The sequence below is a fragment of the Tarenaya hassleriana genome, unplaced genomic scaffold (assembly GCF_000463585.1).
Source record: "Tarenaya hassleriana unplaced genomic scaffold, ASM46358v1 Cleome34, whole genome shotgun sequence".
NCBI classification, from domain to species: domain Eukaryota; kingdom Viridiplantae; phylum Streptophyta; class Magnoliopsida; order Brassicales; family Cleomaceae; genus Tarenaya; species Tarenaya hassleriana.
In genome coordinates this window covers 695,229-719,565 of record NW_010966542.1, presented here as the reverse complement: position 1 = coordinate 719,565, position 24,337 = coordinate 695,229, and the positions used below count along the sequence as shown (strand labels likewise).

At 37.3% G+C, this 24,337-nt stretch overlaps 5 protein-coding genes, 1 long non-coding RNA gene, 1 other non-coding gene and 1 pseudogene across 8 annotated transcripts; 4 read left to right on the top strand and 4 right to left on the bottom strand.

The window, feature by feature from the left end:
* Positions 1 to 515: 515 nt before the first annotated feature.
* Positions 516 to 1,844, bottom strand: LOC104821737 (protein SYS1 homolog). The gene is made up of 3 exons (XM_010552705.2): positions 1,677 to 1,844; positions 1,081 to 1,444; positions 516 to 967 (listed from the first exon to the last, which is right to left on the bottom strand). The coding sequence occupies exons 2-3, from the start codon at positions 1,302 to 1,304 to the stop codon at positions 688 to 690; spliced, it is 504 nt and encodes a 167-aa protein (XP_010551007.1). The 5' UTR covers positions 1,305 to 1,444; positions 1,677 to 1,844; the 3' UTR covers positions 516 to 687.
* A 79-nt stretch (positions 1,845 to 1,923) lies between these two features.
* TRNAR-UCG lies at positions 1,924 to 1,997 on the top strand. The gene has a single exon. It is a non-coding gene; the product is annotated as a tRNA-Arg (tRNA).
* A 3,147-nt stretch (positions 1,998 to 5,144) lies between these two features.
* LOC104821736 (calmodulin-binding protein 60 G) lies at positions 5,145 to 7,993 on the top strand. The gene is made up of 8 exons (XM_010552704.1): positions 5,145 to 5,288; positions 5,379 to 5,454; positions 5,800 to 5,852; positions 5,973 to 6,448; positions 6,574 to 6,734; positions 6,846 to 7,055; positions 7,146 to 7,232; positions 7,327 to 7,993. Exons 1-7 carry the CDS (start codon positions 5,215 to 5,217, stop codon positions 7,212 to 7,214), a joined length of 1,119 nt encoding a protein of 372 aa, XP_010551006.1. The 5' UTR covers positions 5,145 to 5,214; the 3' UTR covers positions 7,215 to 7,232; positions 7,327 to 7,993.
* Positions 7,994 to 9,104: 1,111 nt separating this feature from the next.
* LOC104821734 (GATA transcription factor 23) lies at positions 9,105 to 9,836 on the top strand. The gene is made up of 2 exons (XM_010552703.2): positions 9,105 to 9,356; positions 9,451 to 9,836. The coding sequence occupies exons 1-2, from the start codon at positions 9,126 to 9,128 to the stop codon at positions 9,667 to 9,669; spliced, it is 450 nt and encodes a 149-aa protein (XP_010551005.2). The 5' UTR covers positions 9,105 to 9,125; the 3' UTR covers positions 9,670 to 9,836.
* LOC104821735 lies at positions 9,334 to 10,330 on the bottom strand. The gene is made up of 4 exons (XR_773113.2): positions 10,247 to 10,330; positions 10,028 to 10,135; positions 9,556 to 9,665; positions 9,334 to 9,426 (listed from the first exon to the last, which is right to left on the bottom strand). It is a non-coding gene; the product is annotated as an uncharacterized LOC104821735 (long non-coding RNA).
* Positions 10,331 to 11,836: 1,506 nt separating this feature from the next.
* Positions 11,837 to 14,380, top strand: LOC104821733 (protein DEHYDRATION-INDUCED 19 homolog 6-like). Of its 2 annotated transcripts, XM_010552701.2 has the most exons (5): positions 11,837 to 12,216; positions 13,077 to 13,219; positions 13,431 to 13,508; positions 13,610 to 13,878; positions 14,115 to 14,380. In XM_010552701.2, exons 1-5 carry the CDS (start codon positions 12,141 to 12,143, stop codon positions 14,221 to 14,223), a joined length of 675 nt encoding a protein of 224 aa, XP_010551003.1. In that variant the 5' UTR covers positions 11,837 to 12,140; the 3' UTR covers positions 14,224 to 14,380. The 2 variants fall into 2 exon arrangements, with proteins under 2 accessions (XP_010551003.1, XP_010551004.1); XM_010552702.2 differs by lacking the exon at positions 13,431 to 13,508 and having other exon boundaries at positions 13,616 to 13,878.
* Positions 14,381 to 14,485: 105 nt separating this feature from the next.
* LOC104821732 lies at positions 14,486 to 19,136 on the bottom strand (annotated as a pseudogene).
* Positions 19,137 to 21,450: 2,314 nt separating this feature from the next.
* LOC104821880 (zinc finger protein 7-like) lies at positions 21,451 to 22,244 on the bottom strand. Its single transcript, XM_010552895.1, has one exon. The coding sequence runs from the start codon at positions 22,242 to 22,244 to the stop codon at positions 21,528 to 21,530; it is 717 nt and encodes a 238-aa protein (XP_010551197.1). The 3' UTR covers positions 21,451 to 21,527.
* Between the last annotated feature and the right edge of the window lie 2,093 nt (positions 22,245 to 24,337).

The window sequence follows — 24,337 nt, the reverse complement described above, 5'->3', positions numbered from 1 at the left end:
AGTAACGTAATATTTAAAATTATCCCGAGAGAAGCACGGGGCTGTCCAAACGTCCGAATGAACAAGATCAAAGACATTATCATAAGTAGTAGTGGAAACGGGAAAAACTGAACGAACATGTTTCCCAAGCGTACAAGCCTCGCAAAAGAGGTTATCATGTTTGTGATCGGGAAGAAGTAAACCTAAAACTTTAGAATGCGGATGTCCCAAACGGGCATGCCAAATGTTTGGAGAAGCAGAATAACAACAAGAATGTAAAATCGACGGTTCTTCAAGGTAGAACAAGTTGGCCTTTTTGTATCCTTTGCCCAAAGTCTCATTGGTATTAATATCCTGAAAGAGCACACTGTCAGCTTCAAAAATGACACGACATGACATCTGTTCGAGAAGTTGCGATAGAGAGACAAGATTAAGTTTAAAATCTGGAACATAATATCCAGACAAGAGTTTGCCAAGTAAAGGAAGAGTGCCCTTAAAAAAAAAAAAAAAAAAAAAAAAACTGGCAGACAATCAATCAAGTGTTAAAGTAATGCCTGAACAAGCAGCTATGGCCACTGCACTAGAACTTAGTCTAAGAATAGGAAAGAACATTACAGTTTCCACTGCACCAAAATGCCCATAGCCAGACCAAGAAAGATTATAGTTATGGCATTACAGGCACTAGAAGTTTATGGAAGAGGGCAATATTCATGAATATTGGCAAAGCATTATATGAAGTTTTAAAAGAACGACCGCCTTACTTTCTCGATATCTATCCCTAGGAATCTCTCGTTGCTCGCGCTTAAAGCACAAGTACTCGGCTAGCAAGGCCGTGACACCGAGTCCAGTTCCGTTCACAGCCCACCATGTTATAGAAGAAGGCCACCCTCCATACATGATGCATAACAAGAGATGTATGATGTAGAGAGTTGCGGAGAAATCTAAGCATTTCCGTGCTCGTTCCACCAGAAAAACCATGTATACAGCCCTGCCACAAAACAAAAGTGGAATCATCAAACGACAAGCTGCAAGCCTTGGAGAAGAAGTGAAAGAAGAAAAGTAGACATGAGGTTGAGAAGAAAGTCGGGCACTGGTTCTAACCCGGCCAACGAACTGAGAAAGAACGAGGCGATGGCACACAAACCCGAGACGGTTGATAGAGTGAGTGTTGCATAGTCGAAGAAGTAGACAAGACTAAGCCGAGGAACCCAAACGCCGAGGAAAACCATCATGAAGATTCCGAGAGTGAGATAGTATGAGCATTGAAGACAGACAATCTGGGCAACTATAAGCCAAGGGTCCCATAAGGCTTTCCCATAGAACATGACTGCAACCAATGTTCAGCCCTAATTGAGACTAAAACTCTCAATTCCCAAATCCTCAGCTGGAAACCCTAATTGTTCGATCGTGGGGCATGTGGAATCATTCGAATGCTCAGAGACAATACTTTAGCATACACCGAAACCTAGAACCAAACCAAAATGGTAAAATTTCAGCGCACTTAAAAATGTTAACAAAGAAATGTAGCAAATCAAACTAAACCAGGATGCAAACGAAACTCCACAAGTCCCCAAATCTTCAATGGGGAGCCTAATTGCCAGTTCTTTCAAGGAACACAGTTCTCATAATAATACCCAGAAACAATCCAAAGCATAGTTTCCCAGAATCAATTCATAAACAGAAAACGACCCCAAAACCTGGGAGCAGCAGCAGAATTGACAGTGCCGTGAGGCAGCAGAATCGAGGCGTGTAAGCAAGATCAAGAGGGATAAACCAAAGCCGCGGGACGTGGAGATGACCGGAAGCCAGATCGCAAAAGCTATTCCCGGAAATCCTTCTACGCAAGATACGATTCAGCTTCTTCTCCCAAGAGATTCCCAAAAGAAAAATGGAACGTTGTGCTTCACACCACATAATTAAATAAAGAAGACATAGAACAGTAAAGACCGCATAGCGCAGTGGATTAGCGCGTTTGACTTCGGATCAAAAGGTCGTGGGTTCGACTCCCACTGTGGTCGAATTTAATTTTTTCACTCCTATTTTACTGCACTTCTTGCTCGTCAACAGATTCTTCCTCGCTTATCCTTGTGTCCGTTTCTTGCTCGCCAACAGTTTGTTCAATATCTTTTTAATAAATGTTTTACAAACCCAATAACGCCAAATATAAAAAATATCGCATTTTTAAATTCGATTTTTTTTCTGAAGAGTAATAATGTGATTAGTGGAGATTAGGCTGAACACAAAAAATAACAAATTAAGCATCTCAATTTCACCTTTTAATTTCCTCGGGTGGGGCCCCTTTTTTATTAGCCTCATGCAATAAGTCCAAGCATTCCCACCCCGCCCTCTCTCTCCTCTATTTAAAAATATCGCATTTTTTTAAAATTGTAATCATGAAGAAACAAAAATAATAACACTGGAAACAAATGCATGTGCAATCTGGTCAAAACGAAAAAAAAAAAAGGAATCAAATCCTAGAAAAAAGCGTATGACACCAAACTAACCACTTATAAGTTATGATTATTGATTAATGATATATTATCACACTCAAATTGACTTAATCTAAATGGCATGTTTATAATAGTCAAATAAAATTTAATGTGAAAATAATTGTGTATAATAATAATTTAAAAATATAAAAAGAATTAAAAATCGAATATAAGATCGTAGATAGAATAAAAATTGACCTATAAATAGGATAGCTATAATTAATATAAAATTTAATCCGAAAAAACATCCAAGAAAGAAGAGAATCTAAATCTATGAGGACAAGGCAAACGTGTTCTGTCGTTGTAATTTGTCCTCTCCGGCCGGCAAGCTTCTGCCCACGAGAATGAATGTCCATCGAAATATATGACAAAAAAAACACATGTAAATGGACAATATTGTCTTTATACGAAAGAAGCATAGGAAATTACATAGATATAACGATGTATGTTAATATAGTTTCATTTGTAATTATATAACACTCTTATATGGAGTGAATTTCCGAATCCTTAGACAAACTACCCACCGTTTCGCTAATCGTATATTATATATATAATTTGCATATATTTTTTGTTAAAATGATATAAAGAGTTTTTTCTATCTGCCTAGCTATGATTATATTTATATATAAACGATAATATATTAAAAAACATGTCAATACAAAATCAAAATATTTTATTGATTATATACACAGATAAAAATATATGATTATATTAAGCATAATACATCATCGTGTAAGCTATTGAATCAAATATATCACCTTTATACGATACGTGCGTTAACCTATGATCATATTATTTTGTTTGGATTATCATAGAAGTATATATTGTGTATGCCCATTTGATTATGAATATATTTTTTTTGATAACCAGGATAGTTTTCCGAATATTCGGTCCAACTATATTCACCCTAGGTCCGGAACCAAACTTTGTATATAGACCATTTTTTGTCGAGAAATTACATTCCTTCCCATCAGTGGAATCGAACTCATGACCGATGATTTTGTCATATTTCACCCATTAAACCACCAACTGTTGGGTTATATATATACATATATATATATAATACTCGGATCTCAAACTCTATGTAGATGCGATGCGTATGTGCGAGCGTGTCACGTGTTATTTCAGCCATACGTAACTCCAAGTTTCAAATTAGGAAATTTACAGGATGTACCATCCTACTCCATATGGAAACTTCGTGGATGCTTGGTAGGTTACTGTGATAATATATATATATATATATATATATATATATATATATATATATATGTATATATATAGATGTGCCACATATATAAATGGTTGCCACAATATTTTATGCATATACGAGTGTATGTATTAATGTGCATTTATTTAAAAAAAGGCATCTAATAAAAGATGGAAACGACGAAGAAAGGGTCATTTACATGTTTTGTTCGAGAGGAATGTCTATGTTTTACCCCGGTCGCCAATTAAAAACCATTTGTCCAGAATAAAAATATAGTGTATTATATCGGTACTTAATCTATAATATATATATATATATACTTATAACAAAAATACCATGTGTATAATATATATGTTTTTTTTTGTTTTGAGTATAATATATATGTTCATGATTGGTCATCGCAATTCATATAACCAAGGCATCATAGCACCACAATATATATATGTACCATAACCGACGATCATAAAACAGTTTGTTTTTTTTTATTTTATTTAAAGAAAATTCATATGGTCCACCAAACCAACGCTGCAGCGCATAGATGGAGAATTTTTTTCCCTTTAAATATGGGTTTAACTCGAAAAAAAAAATGTTAAATTAAATACACATCACCCTATTTAAGTTAATAGGATGAAATGGAAAATTATTATTTTTTTAATTTATATTTCAAATGTTTTTCGGATTTACTTTTTCACTTATTCCATGGCTAATTTCCTTTTTTTTTCTTTTGTTTTTTGTTTAATTTGTGGGTTGGGTTACTTTTAGGTTATTTTGGAAAAAATATTTGGATTAAGAATTGAGTAGATCGTGTATTTGTCTCTCTCAACAGAAACCATGACTTTTTCCTCGTGTAACCAACGATCGATTTGCAGTATCTTTTTTCTTATCTCATCATTTTATATAAATAAAAAATATTAATTATCACCTGCCAATTATATGTTAATATTTTTTTTTAATGCAAAACGTAAAAAGTGGGACCCGACAATCTCATGATAAGATTATCAATATTTATATTTTTTTTCTCCAAAATTGATTGTATTTCCATTATTGTATCTGTGGGTTAAAACCTTACATTGTATATTAACATAATCGAAAAAGAACAGAAGAAGCATGGCCGTTTTATCTGAAACTTTGTCTCTCTTTGATTCTTGTTATTTATATCTATTATTACCACATCAAAGTTAAACCTTTTTTTTTGTATTTGTAATTATGCACGTCACTGCATACTAATTGATGTATATATACACACACATATATATAGTTATTGATATTTTTTTTTTCCCTAATTCGTTACCGCGTTAAAATAAACTCGAGCGTGCTTGTTGAATAGTAGTCATGCTAACCTTAGTAGGGAAGGGTGTTTTTTTTTTTTGGTTAAATTAGCAGGGAAGGTTCTTCGAAAGTTCATTGTCTTTATATAATTCATTCGAAACTCTCGGACCCCAATATTCATTATGCTCTAATTTGCCTCTTTCTCCCACAAAACCCTGTTTGTTTCCCGAGAAAATCTACGGATTTTCTTGCCCATTTCGTAAGTTTGGGATGTCTCGAAACAGCCCTTTGCATGGGGATGGTGGTTATCGTGGTTTTGGAGCTCGAAAATTCACGTTCAAGAAGTGTGTCTTTGTTTTTTTTTTTCAAATCTTTTTCATATGTCTGCATGGATTTTTTTTTTTTACAATAATTAGGTTTTTTTGGTCATGCAGAGTTGTGAAGCTGGTAATGAGAGATCGGACGATGTCCCGTTTCCATGATCTAATGGAGAACACTTTCAGGGAAATAGTTAAGCATAGCTTCACTAATTAATCACGTATCTAAACTCATCAGTACCTTATATTAAGGCTTAATTACGAGGTTAATTCGGTCATTTTGTTCTCTTAAGCCATCCGCGTTTGACCGATTTTCTGTCCCTTTGAAAATCTAGCTGTCGTTTTGTGTCATGTAATGAACTTTATGTATCTATCTCCTTCAATAGAGCAGATTATCCATATGTATGTGTGTATATATATACTCGTATCATATCGTATTTTAGAAAATTTGCAATTTAATATAAATATATGTATTATATACATACACACAACTTATTCTTCAAAGTTCTCACTGGAAGATCTTGATTTCTTCGGTTAGGTTCGAGAAGCGGTGGATCGCGGGCTTCAGCCCTTTATCTCATCACTGGGAGGGTTCGTTCTTTGTATTTCCCGATGTGGGACGTAAAAATCCCACTCTTTGTTCTGTGCTTTGTTATCGATTTTTTTTTTTTTGAGTCGTTGACTTCCTTTTTTTTTTCAACTCAAACGCAGATCGCTGCCATCATCGACGTCCCTGGTCGAGCGACCGCGTTTCGAGCTGCGTTTCGTCAACTCCCTACCACCGGCGATCTACACCGGAGCCAGTATCAGGGCCGAAGACGGTTCCTTGATCAAGATCGAGCTTGTCGACACCGTCACGAACTCTCGCGTCGTGACTGGACCGCTCTCTTCGTTGCGGCGGCTCGAGATCGTGCCGCTGGACGGCGATTTCACCGCGGAAAGCTGGGAAACGGACGAGTTCAACCGGAATATTCTCCGCGAACGGAAAGGGAAACGGCCGTTAGTTTCCGGAGAACAAGCGGTGACGCTTAGAGACGGAGTAGGAGTCATCGACGGGGATGTTATGTTCACCGATAACTCGAGCTGGACACGGAGCCGGAAGTTCCGGTTAGGGGTCCAACCGGTACGAAGAGATGTAATGGAGGCTCGAAGCGAGCCATTCGTCTGTAAAGATCGACGAGGCGAATGTAAGCATTCTTTTGGATTATAACACACTAGCTAGGGTTTAGGTCAAGTTTCGTAGTACGTATGCATGGTCTTGCCATGAAGATTTGATCATTTGGATTGACAAATTAAAAAACGGGTTTTGAAGCTTACGAGAAACACCATCCGCCATTGCCGGGAGATGAAGTGTGGAGGCTCGAGAAAATCGCAAAACTGGGCGATCCAGCCAAGCGTTTGGCCGGAAAAGGGATTCGTACTGTAAAGGACTTCCTCCGTGGACTGACTATCGATCCAATTTCCATACGCCTCGTAAGATCAGCATCATCAAAAGGCTCTTGGACGGTGTTCTAAAAGATCATGATCATGTTTGGTCGTACCGTATATGTAATATATGTTTCGTTATATATACACTATATACAGATAGTGGGCGGGGAGACTTCGAACAGAAAATGGGAAGCCATTGTAGCACATGCGAACCGTTGCGTTTTGGACGAGACAGAGTTCTACACTTACCGATCGCTTTCTCGTGGCGGTGCCCTTCTTCTCCTCAACTCTGTTTACAGAGTGGTGAAGGTTTCGATCCATGGCTGCCCTTTTCGGAATGTTGATCATCTCGCCATCAGCGAAAAGGTTTAGTTGAATTCCTCGATTCAACATCCTTCTCCTACATCGATATCGATCCTTATATACATATATAGCCTTTGTCTTGAGTTTTTTCAGGTATTTTTGGACGAACTGAAGCGTGAAGCGTATGAAAATACAGTTTCGAACAATGCCCACCAGACATGACAGTCACTGACTTCCAAGGTACTGTGTCCATATCCGACATGTCTATTTTGGTTCGTTGTCAGAAAGAAAAGATCCATTTGATCTTTTTCACGGTTTCTCGTCTTTTTCACAGGGAATCCCTTACATCTGAACGACCGGTTCTCGCATCTCGTCTCCAGAGACCGAAATACCGAAATGGCACCAAACAGTTCACAGACTGCCGTAACAGGTCAAGTCGAAAACACTGATCAAGCCCACGTCATGAGCTTGACGACGGCCTGGTCACCTGGTTCGAGTTGGTGGGCACGACAACTGTACGATGACTTGTACGTCCCTCGTACGGATCAGGAATTGGGACAGTTAGATGTCTTTTCCGATTCGAATATATGTCGGTGGAGGGTCATCAGGTCTCCGAGAGCTCAGTGGTTCAAGATCCGAGCTGCCATCAAGCTCCGTGAAGTTTACACAGTTGCAAGGAACAGAAGAAGGGCTTACAGTTACAGGCCGTACTAGGGTTTCGGAGGTTTCTTGCGGCGGAAGAAATCTGTGTCTATGTGTACATATTTGCGCTATTTTCTGCTCTTCCTTGTCAAGTGGAATAAGAGATAGGAAATTCGTCACGGGGACGAAAAAGGATAGTTAATAGGCAGTTGGATCCCAGCCATTGAGTCCATGAATGGCGTCAGGGCCATCAAGTTTGGCGGTTGCTTAGTTCGTAATGTAATTTTCTTTTTCTGTATTATTGTGTTTACAAGAACGGTGTAAAAACAATATTACTGTATGTAAGCTTAACACGATCATGGTGGAATCTAAAAACATAAAAAAAAAATCTCCAACTTAAAAAATAAAATTTAAAAAATCTCCAACTTTAACTTTGTTGATTTAAGAAAATCAGTATCAATATGTTTTATATAGTTTTAATTCTAGCTATATATGATACAAAAAACAAAGAGTTTTGTAATTATCAAGTATTTAAACTATTTGAATCCTAATTTACGTTTCTACAATATTGTTAATGTAATCAGTAACTACTAGTGGGAATTCTTTATTTCGGTTTAACCAATTAGCTCAACTCATATTAAAACTCTTTAAATAATCACAAAAATCACATAAAATATATGAATTATTATAACTCTTATCGGATATTTCATCTTGTTTTTCAGTAACATTCATTCCCACTATTTTTTTTTTTTTATAAATAAATAAATAAATGGAGATACCTTTATTCCTTTAATTGTAATTAAAACTCGGAGGTTGTCTGGCATCCAGATCCACAATGAGTTGTCCCGTGTCCGAGTAAGTGGCAACATTGGTTACTTTCCTCTTCATTGGATTTCTGTCTTCATATGATTAAAGTTTTGCAGATTTGACAGCAAAAAATATAAAATAAAAAGTTCGCATGATTCATGGGTTTTCAAAAGCTAACACACACACACACACATATTTAAATCAAATAATCATACTATTCGTGTGTATACAGCGCCACTCGTTCGTGATGCCACGTGGCATTCCTCCCGACAGGGATTTGGCGGGTGTTCTGTCTCTCTGTGAACCTGAAACACCATTTCCAAAAAAGCTAACCATCATTTCATTATATATATTATCTCACATAGTCTTTTTATACACACAATTTCATAAGCGATCGAGGACATATTGGTCTTTCGGAATAAAACCCAGAACCCTATAGAAGATTTAGGGCTTTCTTGAGAGATCATAAGAACATTCTCCCGCTTTCTCCATCTTCATCATTACAGTCTCCCCATCTGACTAAACCACAAAAAAGAAAGAAAGATTTAAAAAAATATATCTCTTTTTCTCGATTCCAATCTCAGGTCGTAGTTTCACCAACGCGGTTTTCAAGAAATCGAAGAACTTGGCATCTGGGTATCGACGGGTTCCAAAAAGGTTGGCACTTTTCTCTTTTTTTTGTTGATGAATGAAGCGTTGAACTTATATTCTTCAAAAGAATTGTCTGCAAAAGTCGTTGAGCATACGATTCCCCTTGTAAATGAAACCGTAGCTTGCGGCAGTATTTTCAGGGGGGAGAGAGAGATGATGATGATGATGGTAATGGCGGAAGAAGCGAACAAGAACGAGAGGAGTTGCAGTGAGTGCAAGACGACGAAGACTCCGATGTGGAGAGGTGGACCAGCCGGACCAAAGGTTTACATTTCTGGATTTTGATCTTCTTTGCTCATATATTTCTTCTCCATCCGATCTTTTAAGCCGTATCCTGTTATGTGATGTATATTTTCAGTCACTTTGCAATGCATGTGGGATCAGATATAGAAAACAGAGAAGATTGCAATTAATGGGTAATGATAATATTATGATCAGCAATGCACGAGCCAAGAAGTCTAACCCATCATCATCATCATCCGATGGTGGTGTCGTGAAGAAACAGAGAAGGCTAAGGGAGGAGGAGCAAGCTGCTTTCAGTCTTCTCGCACTGTCCTGCGGCTCTGTTTTTGCCTGAGACAGAAAACAGAAAAACACTTCATTTTCACTTTGGGTTTTTTGTCCCGTCTACCCTGTTTCGTTGTTGATTCTGTGCTAAGATTCTAAAAGTATACAAATCTTGTGTAAATAATGCTATAACATCATTGTTATATTTCTCCAGTTCAATATCTTTTATTCTCAGAATTGTACTCTGCATATATACGTGGGCTCTAATTAGAACAAATACATCGATCCGCAGGCCTCATCACTCGGTCAATACATGCAAATCCATTTTCATCACTCGGGCTACTTTCACATTAATGGTGATCAAGTGTTCTCGATACAGACAAGAGTAAGGAAACAAAATGAAAAAAAAAAGTGCATATGGACCATACCTTCTCGTTGTTTCTCCTGTTGTTGATGCGACCAGGATGGTATTGAGGAAATTTTGCATCTGTGAGTAGAGGGTGATGAACAAGCCTCTGGGCATGTTTTTCTAAAGGCTGCGAAAGATAAGAAGTCGGATCAAAATAATAATATATCCTCGAGGATTAAGAGAATCAGCATGATGAAGGAGAGGATGAGAAGCATGGTTTCACATTTCACCATCTCACCTTGTTTCTGTGTACGTTCTGCCTGCGAACTTCCCGACCCAGTTTTTGCAAGAAAACGATATATATGACCTCGATGTTTCAGAGAGTGCATTGGCCACAATATTTACCTTTTCCATCTCTTTGAGGCCGTTGTCAACTGTGCTTTCAACGTTTTGGATGTTGTTGGTCTATCCGGTCTGGTCTACTATCGTGCCCTGCCACAAGAAGAAGAATGCTGCTTTAAGTAAATTTCGCCAGCTGAAGTTATTCAGGCAGCTAGATGAAGAAACTAAGAAAGACGGAGAATTTCAGCTTACCATACCAGCCTTAAGTTAACTTCAACTACACTGTCAACTCAAGGAAATGGAATGACCTATTTCGACTTGCAAGCTTAAATGTTCCATCTCTATTCAGCTAAGCTTCTTGTTTGGCATCTGAGAGCCCCTAAAAGAAATGGGTCTAACCATATCCAAACTTCCTACAAACCACTGCTCACTTACAGGTCATATACTCATATACATAAACTAGAGAGATATAAACTACAGGATCCTCCAACAAGCTGAATCGGCATTGTCGATTCTATTAATGTTAAGCCAACAAACATTGGGATTGGGTTTCTCAAAGATAATTCATCTTAAGTTTCACACTTTTCCGCAACGCCAACATCGCTCAAATCCACCTAACATACATTTTACTTCTACAATCACGAGCTCAAGGCGTTTCATCGGGAGAGAGAGAGAGAGAGAGAGAGGTACTTGGAATTCTCACGATCCTCGGTGCTAACTGGAACGTAGAAACGATTCGGATTCAGCACAGATGTGGTCGCCATCCCGATCACCGATCTATACCGGATCGCTTCCCCTCAACGAGTTCTTCTCCGTCGCCTTCGAAGTCGAAGACGAAGACGACCCTACCGGCGCACGGCCGCTCCTCGGAGAATCCCTGTACTTCCTGAACAGCAGCGTACGGTTCCTCGTCGCCATGACAACAGAACAAAAACCCTGGAAATCTTACTCCCGCATCCAACTAGGGAAGAAACTAGAAATCTGAATCCAGAAATCCGCTTCGACTAGGATCCGCCAGGTACAGATATGTACGCGATCGTGGTTTCATCATCGACCAACGACGGCCGGAGAATTTTCACGGCGATCAGAGTAACCGGGTTCCGGCCCATCGCCGTCGAGATCGAAAACCTTCGGCTGAGATTTTCAACTTGTTTCCGCAAAATTAAAATCGAATTAATCAAATCTTTAGAAAATTGTAACAAAAGCAAGAAATGAAGGGAAAATAAAAGATTATTACAGAATAAAAATTTTACGTGCTCGGCTTAGATCCCCTGCTTCCGGTACATGTTAACTTACATAAACAACCAACAGTATTGATCCACGTATGAGGCTGTTGAGGTTTTTAGGGAAAAACCCTGCCAATACCATTGTCCCGGAGGGAACTACGTGGCGGGTAAAAATAAATAAACGGCATGCAATTTTTAGGGCCAACATTTTCCGCGACGATTCATCAAGTAAAAGAAAGTTTAACAAATTAAGTTCTCTTTTAGATAAAAATAATATAAATATAAATACATGAAATTGCGAGTTGCAAAATAAATAAACGAAGAAATAAATAACGAAATCAAGAAATCATACAGAGCTCCTCTCCTCTCCTATGTCTTTCACACTCGCTATATCCAGAAATAATTAAGGGAGAAAAGAAAAGAGATAATCTTCGCAAAACCGGCCAGAATCGCCGTTTTCGTTTCGCCTTCTGTCTGAGTTTTGCTGGATTCTTGTGATTTAATCGGGGAATTTTCTCGTCGTGTTTGCCCGAACCTTGGATCAAAATTTCCGGAAATCGATCGTCGATCCCCGCTTCTTTCGATTTTTTTTTCCTGGGTATCGGCTCAATATCATCGTAGGAAATGGATTCCGATTCGTGGAGGAATCATCTCGCTTCGGCGTCGAGGAGGTACCAATTGGCGTTTCTGTCGCGATCTGGTGAGTAAACAAGATGTGTTCTTTCTCTTTGGTCTGTGAATATCTTATCCGGGCTTTGTTCGGTAGCTGTAAAATTGACGGGAAATGGAAAAGAATTGATAGCTGGTGTCTTGTTCGTGATTTAGGATTCGGATTCGGATTCGGATTCAGCTGGTGAGAAAATAGATGGGAAATGGATATTTCTCTTTGTTTTATTCCGGAGCTAAATCCGTTATATTGATGAAGGATAAGGGTTTGATTGAAGATGTCAGCGTTTTATTTTGCTGGCTTTGGCTTTAGGCGGTGCTTGGTTTCTGAGAACATGAAGGAAAGAACTGATATTCTGTTGTTCTATTTTTGTTTGCTTAGGGTTCAAATGAGGGTTTCAGCTTTGCTTTGCTCATTGTTGGTTTTAGGCTTTGTTTGGTTCCTGAGAAAATGAAGGAAACACATTGGTAATTTGCTCCTGTGAGGCCGTAGGCATTAAAATCTGTGCTCACTTATGTGCCTTTGGTATTCCATTGGTGCTCATTGTCATTTTTATTTACCGAAAGTGTTTTAATGAACTACCCAAAGAGAAGAGAAGTCTCATGTGTTGTGTCCTTGAGAGGGGGTGATAGAGTTAGAGCATTTCTGATGTTATAGTAGCTGTTCTCTTACTGCATCAATTGATGTGTTCTGTTATTCTCTTGGTCGTATATCGCCTTTTTTGTGTCTAGATAAGGTGCTTATACACGTTGAAGGGAAAGTTTCATATACTGTAAGATCGGGACGGAATGGAGTTTTAGCATTTCTTACGCATTTGTAGTTGTTTTTGTTCTTGCTCTCTTTGGTTTACTTAATAGTTTTGCAGTATATGACCCATTTCCAATGAAATGCAGACACATTCTTGGGGTTTGAAGAGATAGATGGAGAAGATGATTTCAGGGAGGAGTTCGCTTGCCCGTTCTGTTCAGACTATTTCGATATTGTTTCTCTGTGCTGCCACATAGATGAAGAACATCCTACGGAGGCAAGAAATGGGGTAATATTCCCTTCTTTTTTTTCACATTCGAAATGATGTTTATGGGATTTTGGTTTTCGTTTCACGAATTCCTGATGGTTTGGGAAAAATAATGCAACTCTTTGAAGTTAGGCTCTCTAAATATTCATGTATTTATAGGGCATTTCACTTTGGTTAAGCAAGGAAGATGATTCCAACTTGTGTTTAATTCCTATTTACGCTTCTTTTGCAGGTATGTCCAGTTTGCATGGTTAGAGTGGGCATTGACATGATTGCACATATAACCCTTCAGCATGCCAATATATTTAAGATATCCTCTCTTTTTTTCCCGGGTCAAAGAAAATTATATAGATTTAGTATCTTACTACAATGAATTCTTCTTGCATTTTATTCCTTAACAAGATAATTCACATGCAGCGAAAAAGAAAATCAAGAAGAGGAGGGTCTCAGTCCACGCTCTCGGAAATCTTGAAGAGTGAGTTTCCCGAAAGGAACTTAGAGAGCTTATTCGGGGACTCGTCCTGTGTAGTCTCTTCTTCTACCGCCAACGCGGCTGCAGACCCTCTTCTTTCTTCGTTCATCTCACCAATGCCTGATGGGTTTTTTACATCCGAGTGTCGTTTATTAGCTCCGGAAACTGATCTTTCCAGGAAAACATCAAACGAGACGTCGCTTGAAAGGTACGTACCCTTCATCGTTTTGGTAAAAAAATTTCAACACTTTTTTGGGATCAAAGAGTGTGTTTTTTCTCTCCCTGCAACTTATGTGGGTCTAATCTCTTAAAGATCGTTCTTATTGGATGAAGATCACGAACATACTTAGTTTCAGACATTACTATCGTGGAACCGAATCATGCAATTTATGTTACTGGGGCTGATGAAATTGACTTGATTTTTTTTTTGGATTCGTGTGATAGAAACGTGGGAAAGCAATCTCTTTCAGCGGAGGATCACAAAGAGAAGTTGAAAAGGAGCGAGTTCGTTCAAGGGCTGTTGAGCTCCGTGATTCTTGACGATGGCTTGTGAAGGCAGGGAATATATTCCGACATAACTTCAGTTAAAAAAAAATGTACGGCCTTTGTTTGTTTTGTGATCTACAAAGGTAGGGGAAATTATGAGTGTAAGTTCAAAACACTGTAGTCCATCTCATCGTATTCCTCTTAATTTCGTTTATATTTATTTATATTTCGGTTTGCTCTGGGTTTTTCATCATTGTTAATTGAAATTGCAAGGACAAGTTCAGTTATAAAATTTGATTATACAAGGAAGAAAGACAAGAAAAGGCCCGGAAATAAAATCAATTTTTAATTCTGAAATCTATATGGGTCTCTGTTTTATTTTTTTACTATGGAGACAAGGCTGTCTTATAGACCTAAACTCAACCAATGGGGTTGTCTAATCTCCATAATCATCTTAACTACATCTTTTACAAAATAATCGAAACAAACGGAGCAGCACCCTTTCATCATGCTGCCGTCCATCTCTCCGGCAACAACGCCGTCGCCGTGATGACACGACACCGGAGGTGGGACCACATGTACTTCGCTGCTCCGGTGCTCGAGTCCACAAGCCGCGAGTATCGTGTGTATTGAACACGTGGCAATCTCGTTGAACGTGGCTTGACCTGAACAGTAGAACAAAGATGAGCAACACCCAAGAGATGGTAAAATGATGCGGAAGAGAAGAGAGCTGCAGATTTGCGGGGTTTAATCTAAAATTAACCCAGTAAGTGATGCAGACAACGCTGAAGATTTTGTGGGTTAAACCCAAAATTTACAAGAACTTTATGCAAAGGAAAAGCTGTAGATTCCAGGACTAACCTAGAAAATCTGCAGAGAACGAGTATTGATTTGTGTTTTAGATCCCTTAACTAAACCTACAAATCGAGAATAACCTAGAAGACTGGTCAGAGAAAAGCTCTAGATTAACCAAGAAAATTCATGACTCTGTTTCTATATACACACACACACATAGGTATGCCGGTTAAACCATACTTAAGGCAAACCCTTGAATCAAAACCTACAGGTAACTGTGGATCAAATTGAAGACTCTACCCTATGAAGTTAAAGTACAGGCACAGCTAAAGATTTGAGAGAACAATCCATAATTTGAAGAGGGAATTGCAGTTTGCTTACCAACGTCGATTTGTACGGACAAGTTTTTCAGATGGGTTTTAACTGTTAGTTGCAGTTGTTCTCTTGCTATGGAGAAATCTCCTTCTGGTGCCACTCTGAACACAGAAACCGTGTTTGGCACGCAGCCGAGCTGATGTTGGCGATTACCTGTGATGGGACCCGTCTCAACAAGTCCAGGCCACAGTCCCAAATTGGCAGACCTGTTGCCAGCGTATGTACTATTAGATGAACCCTGATCTGTCTCGTCTCTTCTTAAATGATCAGACCTTGAGGATATAAGCTCAATGCCACGAACTGAAGACAACGGATCGTTATCCTGTTGTCTCTCCTCAAAAATCGTATACAGTAGCATACCCGTCTCTTGAGTCTTCACAGGTTGAGATGGTTCGGTTTCTCTGCCATGGTCAATCTGTGCAGCTATGAGACCATTACTCAAGTTAGAAACCGAAGTTCCGTCACTTCTACAAGCCATACTGTTAAGCCTATTGCTATTGATAATATTCTGTATACGTCGATGAAGTGTGCGTCTCCTTGATAACGTGGGAGCCCCTGAACCTGATGGAGAAAATCCTTGGACGTCACCATGCGGAAGCCTCGGAGACAAAAGGTTCTCAAGTCCACGGAAAAATGGTGTACGTGGGGAATTTAGCAGAGAAGCTTCCATAGATTCCCCTGAAATCTCAAGTGGTGATGGTCTATTGTACCAGTCATTACTCGTTCTTGGCTCATCAGGACTGAGAGCCCAGGAGCTAGGTGATCCTAGAGCAACGGGCCTACAACCTTCACAATACCAGTTTCCTTCAGGTACTTCCCGGCCAAGACCAACACAATAAGTATGGGCAGATGAATCACATAAATCACAGAGTAACATAAGCCCATCATCTCCACCTTGGTGGCATTCTGTGCACATTACGTTTTCATAAGGATCGAGATAACTCCTTAGCTCTTCTTCAGTCGGTTGATAGACCTGCACGCAGTAAAAACCCAGAGTCAAAAAGGTTAAATTACATATCTCAAGCGACATAAAACATGCAACCGACACATATAATGAGCAGGAAAAGCAACGATCTGTCATAAGTTAACAATAGCTTGGTAATTGGAATATATTCAAACGACAAACCAATACAAGAACAAAAGGTTATTCCTGGTTCAATCTGAATTGATCAAAGAAAAAGCAGCAGCAACATACCTGATCACGTTCAGGTATTGGTATCACCATACATAACACACAGCGAGAAAGACAAACCTCGACTGAGAAGAGGAAGAAGAAGAAGAAATTTTTTATTGTTTCGTTCTTCGTGATCCTTTTCCCCGCGTTAATTCCTTCCGTATTTACAACTTTTTCTTTTCGTTTCGAATTTTTGCAGAACAGGACGAAATAGGGGAAGGCAAATCGACCTGTTTAGGATGGGATGGGAAATTTCCTCTATGTAAATGACGTTAATACCCTCGGTCACCTCCCTCTGGCATTTGAAGCTGCCCTTGGGCCTTTTTGACTTTTCCGGCTACCGCGAACGCAGGCGGTAGCTATCTCCTGCGGACATTCACACCAGGCGTTCACAATCGGACGGCTGATACGTTTTGGATCGGATGGTCAATATGTGAGGTCGGATTGTGTACATAGTGTTAGGGCCCCTCAAAAAGAAGATATTTGTGTCCAAATCAATGCTTTGCACAAAGGGCAACGAGATTCTACTTTGGACCACTCCATTATGCAGGTGAAACAAAAATAGTGACTGCAGCAGTCTAGTGTGCCCCTCAGTCTGCGTCTATCTTCCTCAGACAGACAAATCAGACAGACATGCTTTATGACTTCCTTCTTGTTCATCACCTCTACCTTCTCTTTACCTTTCTTCACTGGCGATTTCCAAATCTTGGGCAAATCTTCAGTGACCGGAGTTTGTCTTGAGGATGATACAGCTCTAGAGGTGGTTCTCAGTAATTTGTTGGCTTCTCTTACCTGCTCTCTCTCCTCCTCCGAGATTGTGTACTCATAATCAGATTCTCCAGAGGACACAAAATCCGAATCCAAAGCCACAGTACATCTGCCCCTCCGCTTGGAAGGTTTCTTTTTGGCCTTCTTTCTAGCAAATGAGTAATCATCAACAAAATCACCATCGTCGTCACCATCATCCTCAGACCTTTCCTTTCTTTTCCGCTCGCATGTCTTTTTTCCTCTCTTTGGCAAACGTGGTCTTCCAACCGACTTTCTCTTTTTCCTCCTTTTACGCCTTCCAGATTTTCTTTTTCGCTTACTTGTCTTACACGCTTTTAAAGCGCTATTCTTTTGGTTGGCCATAACTAGTTCTTCCTCTTCCTCTTCTAATGAAACATATTCATCAGGGGTAAATTCTTCATCATCATCATCGTCATCCTCATCCTCATCCTCATAGTCTTTATCATCTTCTTCTTCTGTCTCAGGTGCATCATCCCGCTCCCCTGAGGTTATTACTCCATTGTCACAATTATGCAAGAAATCCCCATCCGCTTTTACACTCTTGACTGTTTCCATATCTCTCTCTTCATCTTCAGCACCATCCTCCTCCCCCTGATAGTCCTCGTATTCATGTTCTTTCTTGAACAATACCCTCCTTCGTCTTACCGATCTTATCCCTTTGGTTTTCTCTCTAACTAAAGACCCAGCTTTGGCTTTTGGCCTTCCAAACTTCTTTTTCTTGCTCACTTCATCCTCTTTGTCATCCTCATAATCCACATCTCCCTCCTCTTCATCATCAGACACCACCTTATTCATATTTCTTGATTTCTTTCCCCAAATTTTCAAGTTAGCAGAATGTCCATTTTTTCCTTTTGGTCTACCAACCTTCCTTTGCCTCACATTTTCTATCTCCGGCTCACCCAATTCCTCATCCTCCACCTCATCCAAGTCATTGAAACTTTCATCCGACGCATCCCCGTCTAAAGATGAGCAATATTCCTCTATGCTAGCTTCAGAACCTTCCTCCTCTTCATCAGATACCACATAATCCTCATCTGACTCATCCGACCCCTTGTCATTTGATCTAACCCTTCTATTCGATTTTCGTTTACGACTGAACCTGTCTCCCCTGCCCATATGCTCCTGGAACCCTACGTAGGCTACCGAGAGGAAAGACACCAAACACTAATCCAAATCTAAACCCAATAAATACAATCAAATCCGGCAGATCATGAGTCCGTTTCCGAATCAAATCGTATAAAAAACAAATAAATTCCTAAGATCCTTCAATTATTCTTCCCCCAAATTTTTCCTGCTAAGGCTCAAACCAAATTAGGGATGAACCTCAGCCCAATCCCCCAACCTGGAAACCCAAATCTTCCTTTGCTAAAAAAAAATATGCAACCACCTACTCGATCTGTACTGCAAAAAATAAAAACCAGCGCAAAAAAGCCAAACAAATCAGACCCATAACTCCATTGCCCTAATTTACCTAACAAAAGCTCTGATTTGATTCCAGCTAAAGAAACTCTACGTTACCCAATATTTTTAACGCAGCGTTAATTCGATCCCGATATAGAGAGAGAAAGAAAAATCCTTCCAAAAGCAGAAATCGCCCGCAGAGAAAAAAAATAACCCAACGAATTTCCCTTTGTTTATGAAGAAAAAAAGTTAAAACAAAAAAAAATCCAGGTTATAATCACCCCGCTCCTATACATACATAACACACAGCGAGAAAGACAAACCTCGACTGAGAAGAGGAAGAAGAAGAAGAAATTTTTTATTGTTTCGTTCTTCGTGATCCTTTTCCCCGCGTTAATTCCTTCCGTATTTACAACTTTTTCTTTTCGTTTCGAATTTTTGCAGAACAGGACGAAATAGGGGAAGGCAAATCGACCTGTTTAGGATGGGATGGGAAATTTCCTCTATGTAAATGACGTTAATACCCTCGGTCACCTCCCTCTGGCATTTGAAGCTGCCCTTGGGCCTTTTTGACTTTTCCGGCTACCGCGAACGCAGGCGGTAGCTATCTCCTGCGGACATTCACACCAGGCGTTCACAATCGGACGGCTGATACGTTTTGGATCGGATGGTCAATATGTGAGGTCGGATTGTGTACATAGTGTTAGGGCCCCTCAAAAAGAAGATATTTGTGTCCAAATCAATGCTATATGCAGTGGAAAAATTATAACATAGTTCTAGTTATATTTAATATTAAAATTTTAATTTAATTGTATAATTAAAATATATTGATTGTAATTTTTATTTAAAATAATGTATTCTTCTAGCAACATTATTTTTTGGATACGTAATTATTTATAGTTATATTTAAAAAATTACAGATAATTTGTGAAAAGTTGGACCGTTAGCCCACTGGGCTTATATAATGAAAAAAATTATAATTGAAAATAAGCTGGGACAAATATAGCCCATTGGGCTTATTCTAATTGCATCAAATTTTCACAATTTTAAATTCAATTGAATCCGGTTTCTAAATCTTACGACCGTTAATATAAAACAACATTCACTTTCCACTATGACATGAAAGATGAGTTAGGGAATTCACGTAATTCTAAAATTTGAATTTAGATAAACTACGATGAAGTTAAATTATATATTGTTTTTGGGGAAAGATGGTGTTTGATCGTATTAACTGGTTATCGTTTATTTTTTTAAAATATTAATATTAAATAAATCGTGTAGTTTCAATTTTTACATTTATTCACCAATGATTTATGACTCTATAACTAGTTATATATAACCATTTTGGAGATTTATATTTTTTTTAAAGGTTTCATGAAGTAACAGAACCCTCTCTCAAACATTTGAGTATAGAGGCACTTCAATCGTGTTATATAATCGTTTTGGGAATTTTGATTTTTTTATGGAGGATTTTAAAATAAGGGAGAATATACGAAAAGTATATTATGAAGATTAAAAAAAATTGTTCATGAGATAAATTTTCGAATCGAAATTTGAAGATCGCTCAACCAGACAAGAATTATCGCGTATTAATTTGCATAAGAGGGTTGAATAATTGTGAAGAACTCACATGCTTTCTTTTATATATATAAATTAAAAGTTACATATTCAAGAATTATATTTTCAATTTAGGATTTGTATTGAAAGGAAAGTAAGTTGTATAATTACCTCTTTGTGGAAACGTTAACGTTCAAGTGAATGTGTGTGTAACATATCTGAATTCGTGAATTCTATAGCTAAATTTTTTATTAAAAAAATCATTAAATCATTTATACAAATTAGATGTTTTTTTTTATAAATTCAATAGTTCTTCTTTCTCTGTTCTTCATTTTCTTTTTTCTTTTTTCAATCATCATCATTGATCTTCCATGGCATGGTTTCGATCATTAACAACAAAATTTCCTCTTTGTTTCGATCAAAACGACACCTATTTTGTGGCATGGTTAATGATCTCAACCTTCTTATCACTTTCTTTGCAAAAATTATTCCCCAAAATACATATTTAGATATACCAATTCGTAATAATTATTGTATAGCTCGAGCGTAAATGTTAATTATTTTTTATAGAGTATACGTAAAATTAGAAGATTATTAGATACCTACCGTACCATGCACGGTATAGTATACAGTACACCATGCACGTGTATTCGAATACATGATACGAATAAAGTATATAATATTTGATAAATCTAATAAAAGATCGAGTTAAATAATTTATTTTGCAAATAATGATATATAGATTTTCTTTTAAAACAAGATTCAAAGCTAAATTATTACATTTATTAATTCTTTACTAATTAATTATCGTAATTTAATTAGTTTTTATGTAATCTTTCTTCGAAAATGAAGGAGAAAGACACCAAAAAATAAATAAAATTTTGTTCTACACCCATATCGGTGTAGATATATATATATATATACACATGTTCGGAATGTGATATTTCTTCAAAAAAACATAATGTAGGAGCGCTTGAGATTCACTCGAAGATCCGACATATTATATTATTTGTGAGAGAAACACGAGGAGATTCACTCGATAGTCGATTCTACACCGTTCATTTGCAATATATATATATATAAGCAGGAATACAAATGTAAAGTGAAAATAAATTCCATTAATAAGATTGGAAGAACAATATTTTGGAGCAAATATCATATGTGGTGTTGCTTCCAAGTTACAGAGAAAATAAAACATAACAATGTGGGGAGATATATAATATTATATACCTCAATTTCAAAAAAAAAAAAAAAACACACTAAATGAACGAGGACTGAATTTAGATCTTGAGAGACAAATCTTGCCCCCAGTCTTTTGCACTGTCGTTCTTCAGATGAACATCTTCCCTGTGGACGGGATTTTTGTCGTTAAAACTGGTTTCCCCGACAGTTGCCATGAGATTTCTCGAGTAACCATCGCCAATTACTGTGTTTTCCGACGGTCCGAAGAAATTTCTCGGAAAATCACCAACGGGACTGAAGTTTCTCGAGAAACCATCGGTTGGAACGAGATCACGGGTCATGGCCATGCCGCCGTATCCCGAGTTGTATCGGACCGTCGGGCTGAAAAGATTACTGGGGTTTTGGAAAAACGTATCGAAGCGCGAGCCGAGATGGTTGTCATACGACAAACTGTTGGTCCAAGACGCGGTCGATGAGATCGGCGATCGGTTCAAGTGGGCGGGGAGAAGGGCCATCCATGGATACTCCGACCCGATCTGTCTGCGCCTCCTCTCCCATTCTCGTTCCTGTTTGTGAGCGATCTGGTGACCGCCTAGGGCTTGGGAAGAGGAGAACTCCTTCTTGCAGAAGTTGCAGGGGTAAACCCTAGATCTCGACGAACTCCCCACCTTCTGAATGTCTTCCAGCCACCTGGAACGACGGGTCTCCTTCTTGTCTGATCGAGACAAGATCTGGGTTTCCTCCATAGCCTTCCTCTTGACCTGTTTGGTCGAGGAAGAATCGGAAGATGAGATGGAAATCACTTGGTTCTCCATATGTATATGCATATATGTGTGATATGAATCAAGACGAACGGGGATATATATATATATATATGTATATAACACTAAATCTTTGTATGTAATAGATTCGATAGAAGATGTGGTCCCTATTTATTGAGTAGAGAGTTCTGAAATATGCTCCTAACCTTCATGATATTATGTACATATATATGGAATGAAATCTCCAAAGTTTACTACACATTGAATGTATTGGACGAGGTACATAATATTTCTTAATAGATCTTAATTTTACTCTTTTTGGCATAATTATTTTATATGGGCAATATACAATGTTTACAACTAATCTATATATCCCAGTTAATAGTGATCTTTAATCTCTCATGTCAAAAATAAAATAAAATCAATGAATTTTGGATTTTTTTCTCTTTTTGTATCGTGAAAACAAAAAAGAATATGTATATGATTATATGTTTTATTATATTATATTATATCTATGTTTATGTAAATACGTGAACACGGCGGTCTAAATGTCGGTTATATTGACCAACATAAAATAACAAAAAATGATGTATGAATGCTTATTTTCTTGTAAATCAAAGATATACATAACATTACTGATTTTTCATTTGCTATGTGATAACACTAACATAGCATTTCATATATTTTCCAAATTAATTCAACTATATTATACATAAAACAAAATGTTAAAATTACGAAAATAAACAAAATGTATGTGAAACCAATATGGAAAATTAACCTTGAAGTTAGCCTATTAGCTTTATACAATTTTATACGAATTGTTTAGCTGTCATTAATTATATCAAAAATATCATTTTTTGCTATTTTGACTTCAATATATACTCTTCTCTAACTGTGATTCTATGACCCAAATGATTAGAAATATAGTCTAGTCATATATTGATCTCATTGATCATAACGTTAAATTTATGGTGATCATATTAATTCATTATATTCATCCCTTACATATATCACTAATCATTCGATAAAAACATTATAAATTGCACGTTATGACGAATAGACCAACATATAACCAAATTATATTTCTAATCATATGGATCACAGTTGGAGAAGAGTATGTATTGAAGTAAAAATAGTAAAGAGATGATATTTTTTATAATACTCATGTTTAGCTCCATTAGATTTCACTCGCGTTAAAACGGAAAAAAAAGGAAATTTGTTTATCATGGTAGTTTTTTTGGGTAAAATCCGATTATCATGAAAATACCAAAAATTTCATGGACTATGGGATTTTGATGAAAAATAAATTGAAATTTTATAAATGTATAATTCTACTTAAAATATAAATTAAAAGGTATATTAAGAATATAGTTTTACCTATAAATTTGAATAATATTCCCTTTAGCTTTTGATTAATTGTCACACACAAAAAAAAAACCCTTATAGAAAGTCTGTCTTTCACTTTCCAACAATAGAAAAAAAGGTATGTGTAAAAATAAGGAAACAGATATAAAAAGCATACTAAGTAATTTATTCGTTGAAAGTTTATTTCTTTATGTAATAAATATCGGATAAGCTTGCGTGGAAATAAAATCTCGACGTCCGGATTAGGGAAAGCCCATGGAATTCTTCGTGTGAAATTGGGAATAATGTTTTTGCGGATCAAATGTCATATATGAGACTTACCCTTTATGTTCATTTCATATTTGGATTCTTTTCTATTTTTTTCTTGTTAATTTTATAACCAAATAGTTTTTTTAAGAAAAATCGCCTTCAAATTCCATTTATTTACGCGTTTTTATTACTCCAATTTCGTTCCTTTTTACCAAATTCTGCTCAACCTTTTTTTATTCGAATACGTGAATATGTATATTTTCATGAAAAATATTTCGGGTAATTCGTGGAGCGGAAAAGGAACCGTATACATTATTATTTAATCCGATTAATTTGAATAATATTCCCTTTAGTTTTGGATTAATTCGTTATTTTTTATTTAAAAACAATATCTATACAATTTTATATTATTTAGTTCGATTTAATTCTGTTTTATATATCTAACAGAAATATAAATTTATATGTAAAAAAAGAGAATGGACTTTATAATAAACAAACGGTTAACGAAATTTAAAAAACTAATAATCAAAAAT

Coding starts and splice junctions, on each gene's coding strand:
- LOC104821733 (XM_010552701.2), top strand. CDS start 12,141: ATGGATTCCGATTCGTGGAGGAATCATCTCGCTTCGGCGTCGAGGAGG. Junction 13,220..13,430: donor CTACGGAGGCAAGAAATGGG/GTAATATTCCCT, acceptor CTTCTTTTGCAG/GTATGTCCAGTTTGCATGGT. Junction 13,509..13,609: donor AGCATGCCAATATATTTAAG/ATATCCTCTCTT, acceptor AAGATAATTCAC/ATGCAGCGAAAAAGAAAATC.
- LOC104821880 (XM_010552895.1), bottom strand. CDS start 22,244: ATGGAGAACCAAGTGATTTCCATCTCATCTTCCGATTCTTCCTCGACC.
- LOC104821734 (XM_010552703.2), top strand. CDS start 9,126: ATGAATGAAGCGTTGAACTTATATTCTTCAAAAGAATTGTCTGCAAAA. Junction 9,357..9,450: donor GTGGACCAGCCGGACCAAAG/GTTTACATTTCT, acceptor GTATATTTTCAG/TCACTTTGCAATGCATGTGG.
- LOC104821737 (XM_010552705.2), bottom strand. CDS start 1,304: ATGTTCTATGGGAAAGCCTTATGGGACCCTTGGCTTATAGTTGCCCAG. Junction 968..1,080: donor TTTCTCAGTTCGTTGGCCGG/GTTAGAACCAGT, acceptor GTTTTGTGGCAG/GGCTGTATACATGGTTTTTC.
- LOC104821736 (XM_010552704.1), top strand. CDS start 5,215: ATGTCTCGAAACAGCCCTTTGCATGGGGATGGTGGTTATCGTGGTTTT. Junction 5,289..5,378: donor CGAAAATTCACGTTCAAGAA/GTGTGTCTTTGT, acceptor TTGGTCATGCAG/AGTTGTGAAGCTGGTAATGA. Junction 7,056..7,145: donor ATCTCGCCATCAGCGAAAAG/GTTTAGTTGAAT, acceptor GAGTTTTTTCAG/GTATTTTTGGACGAACTGAA.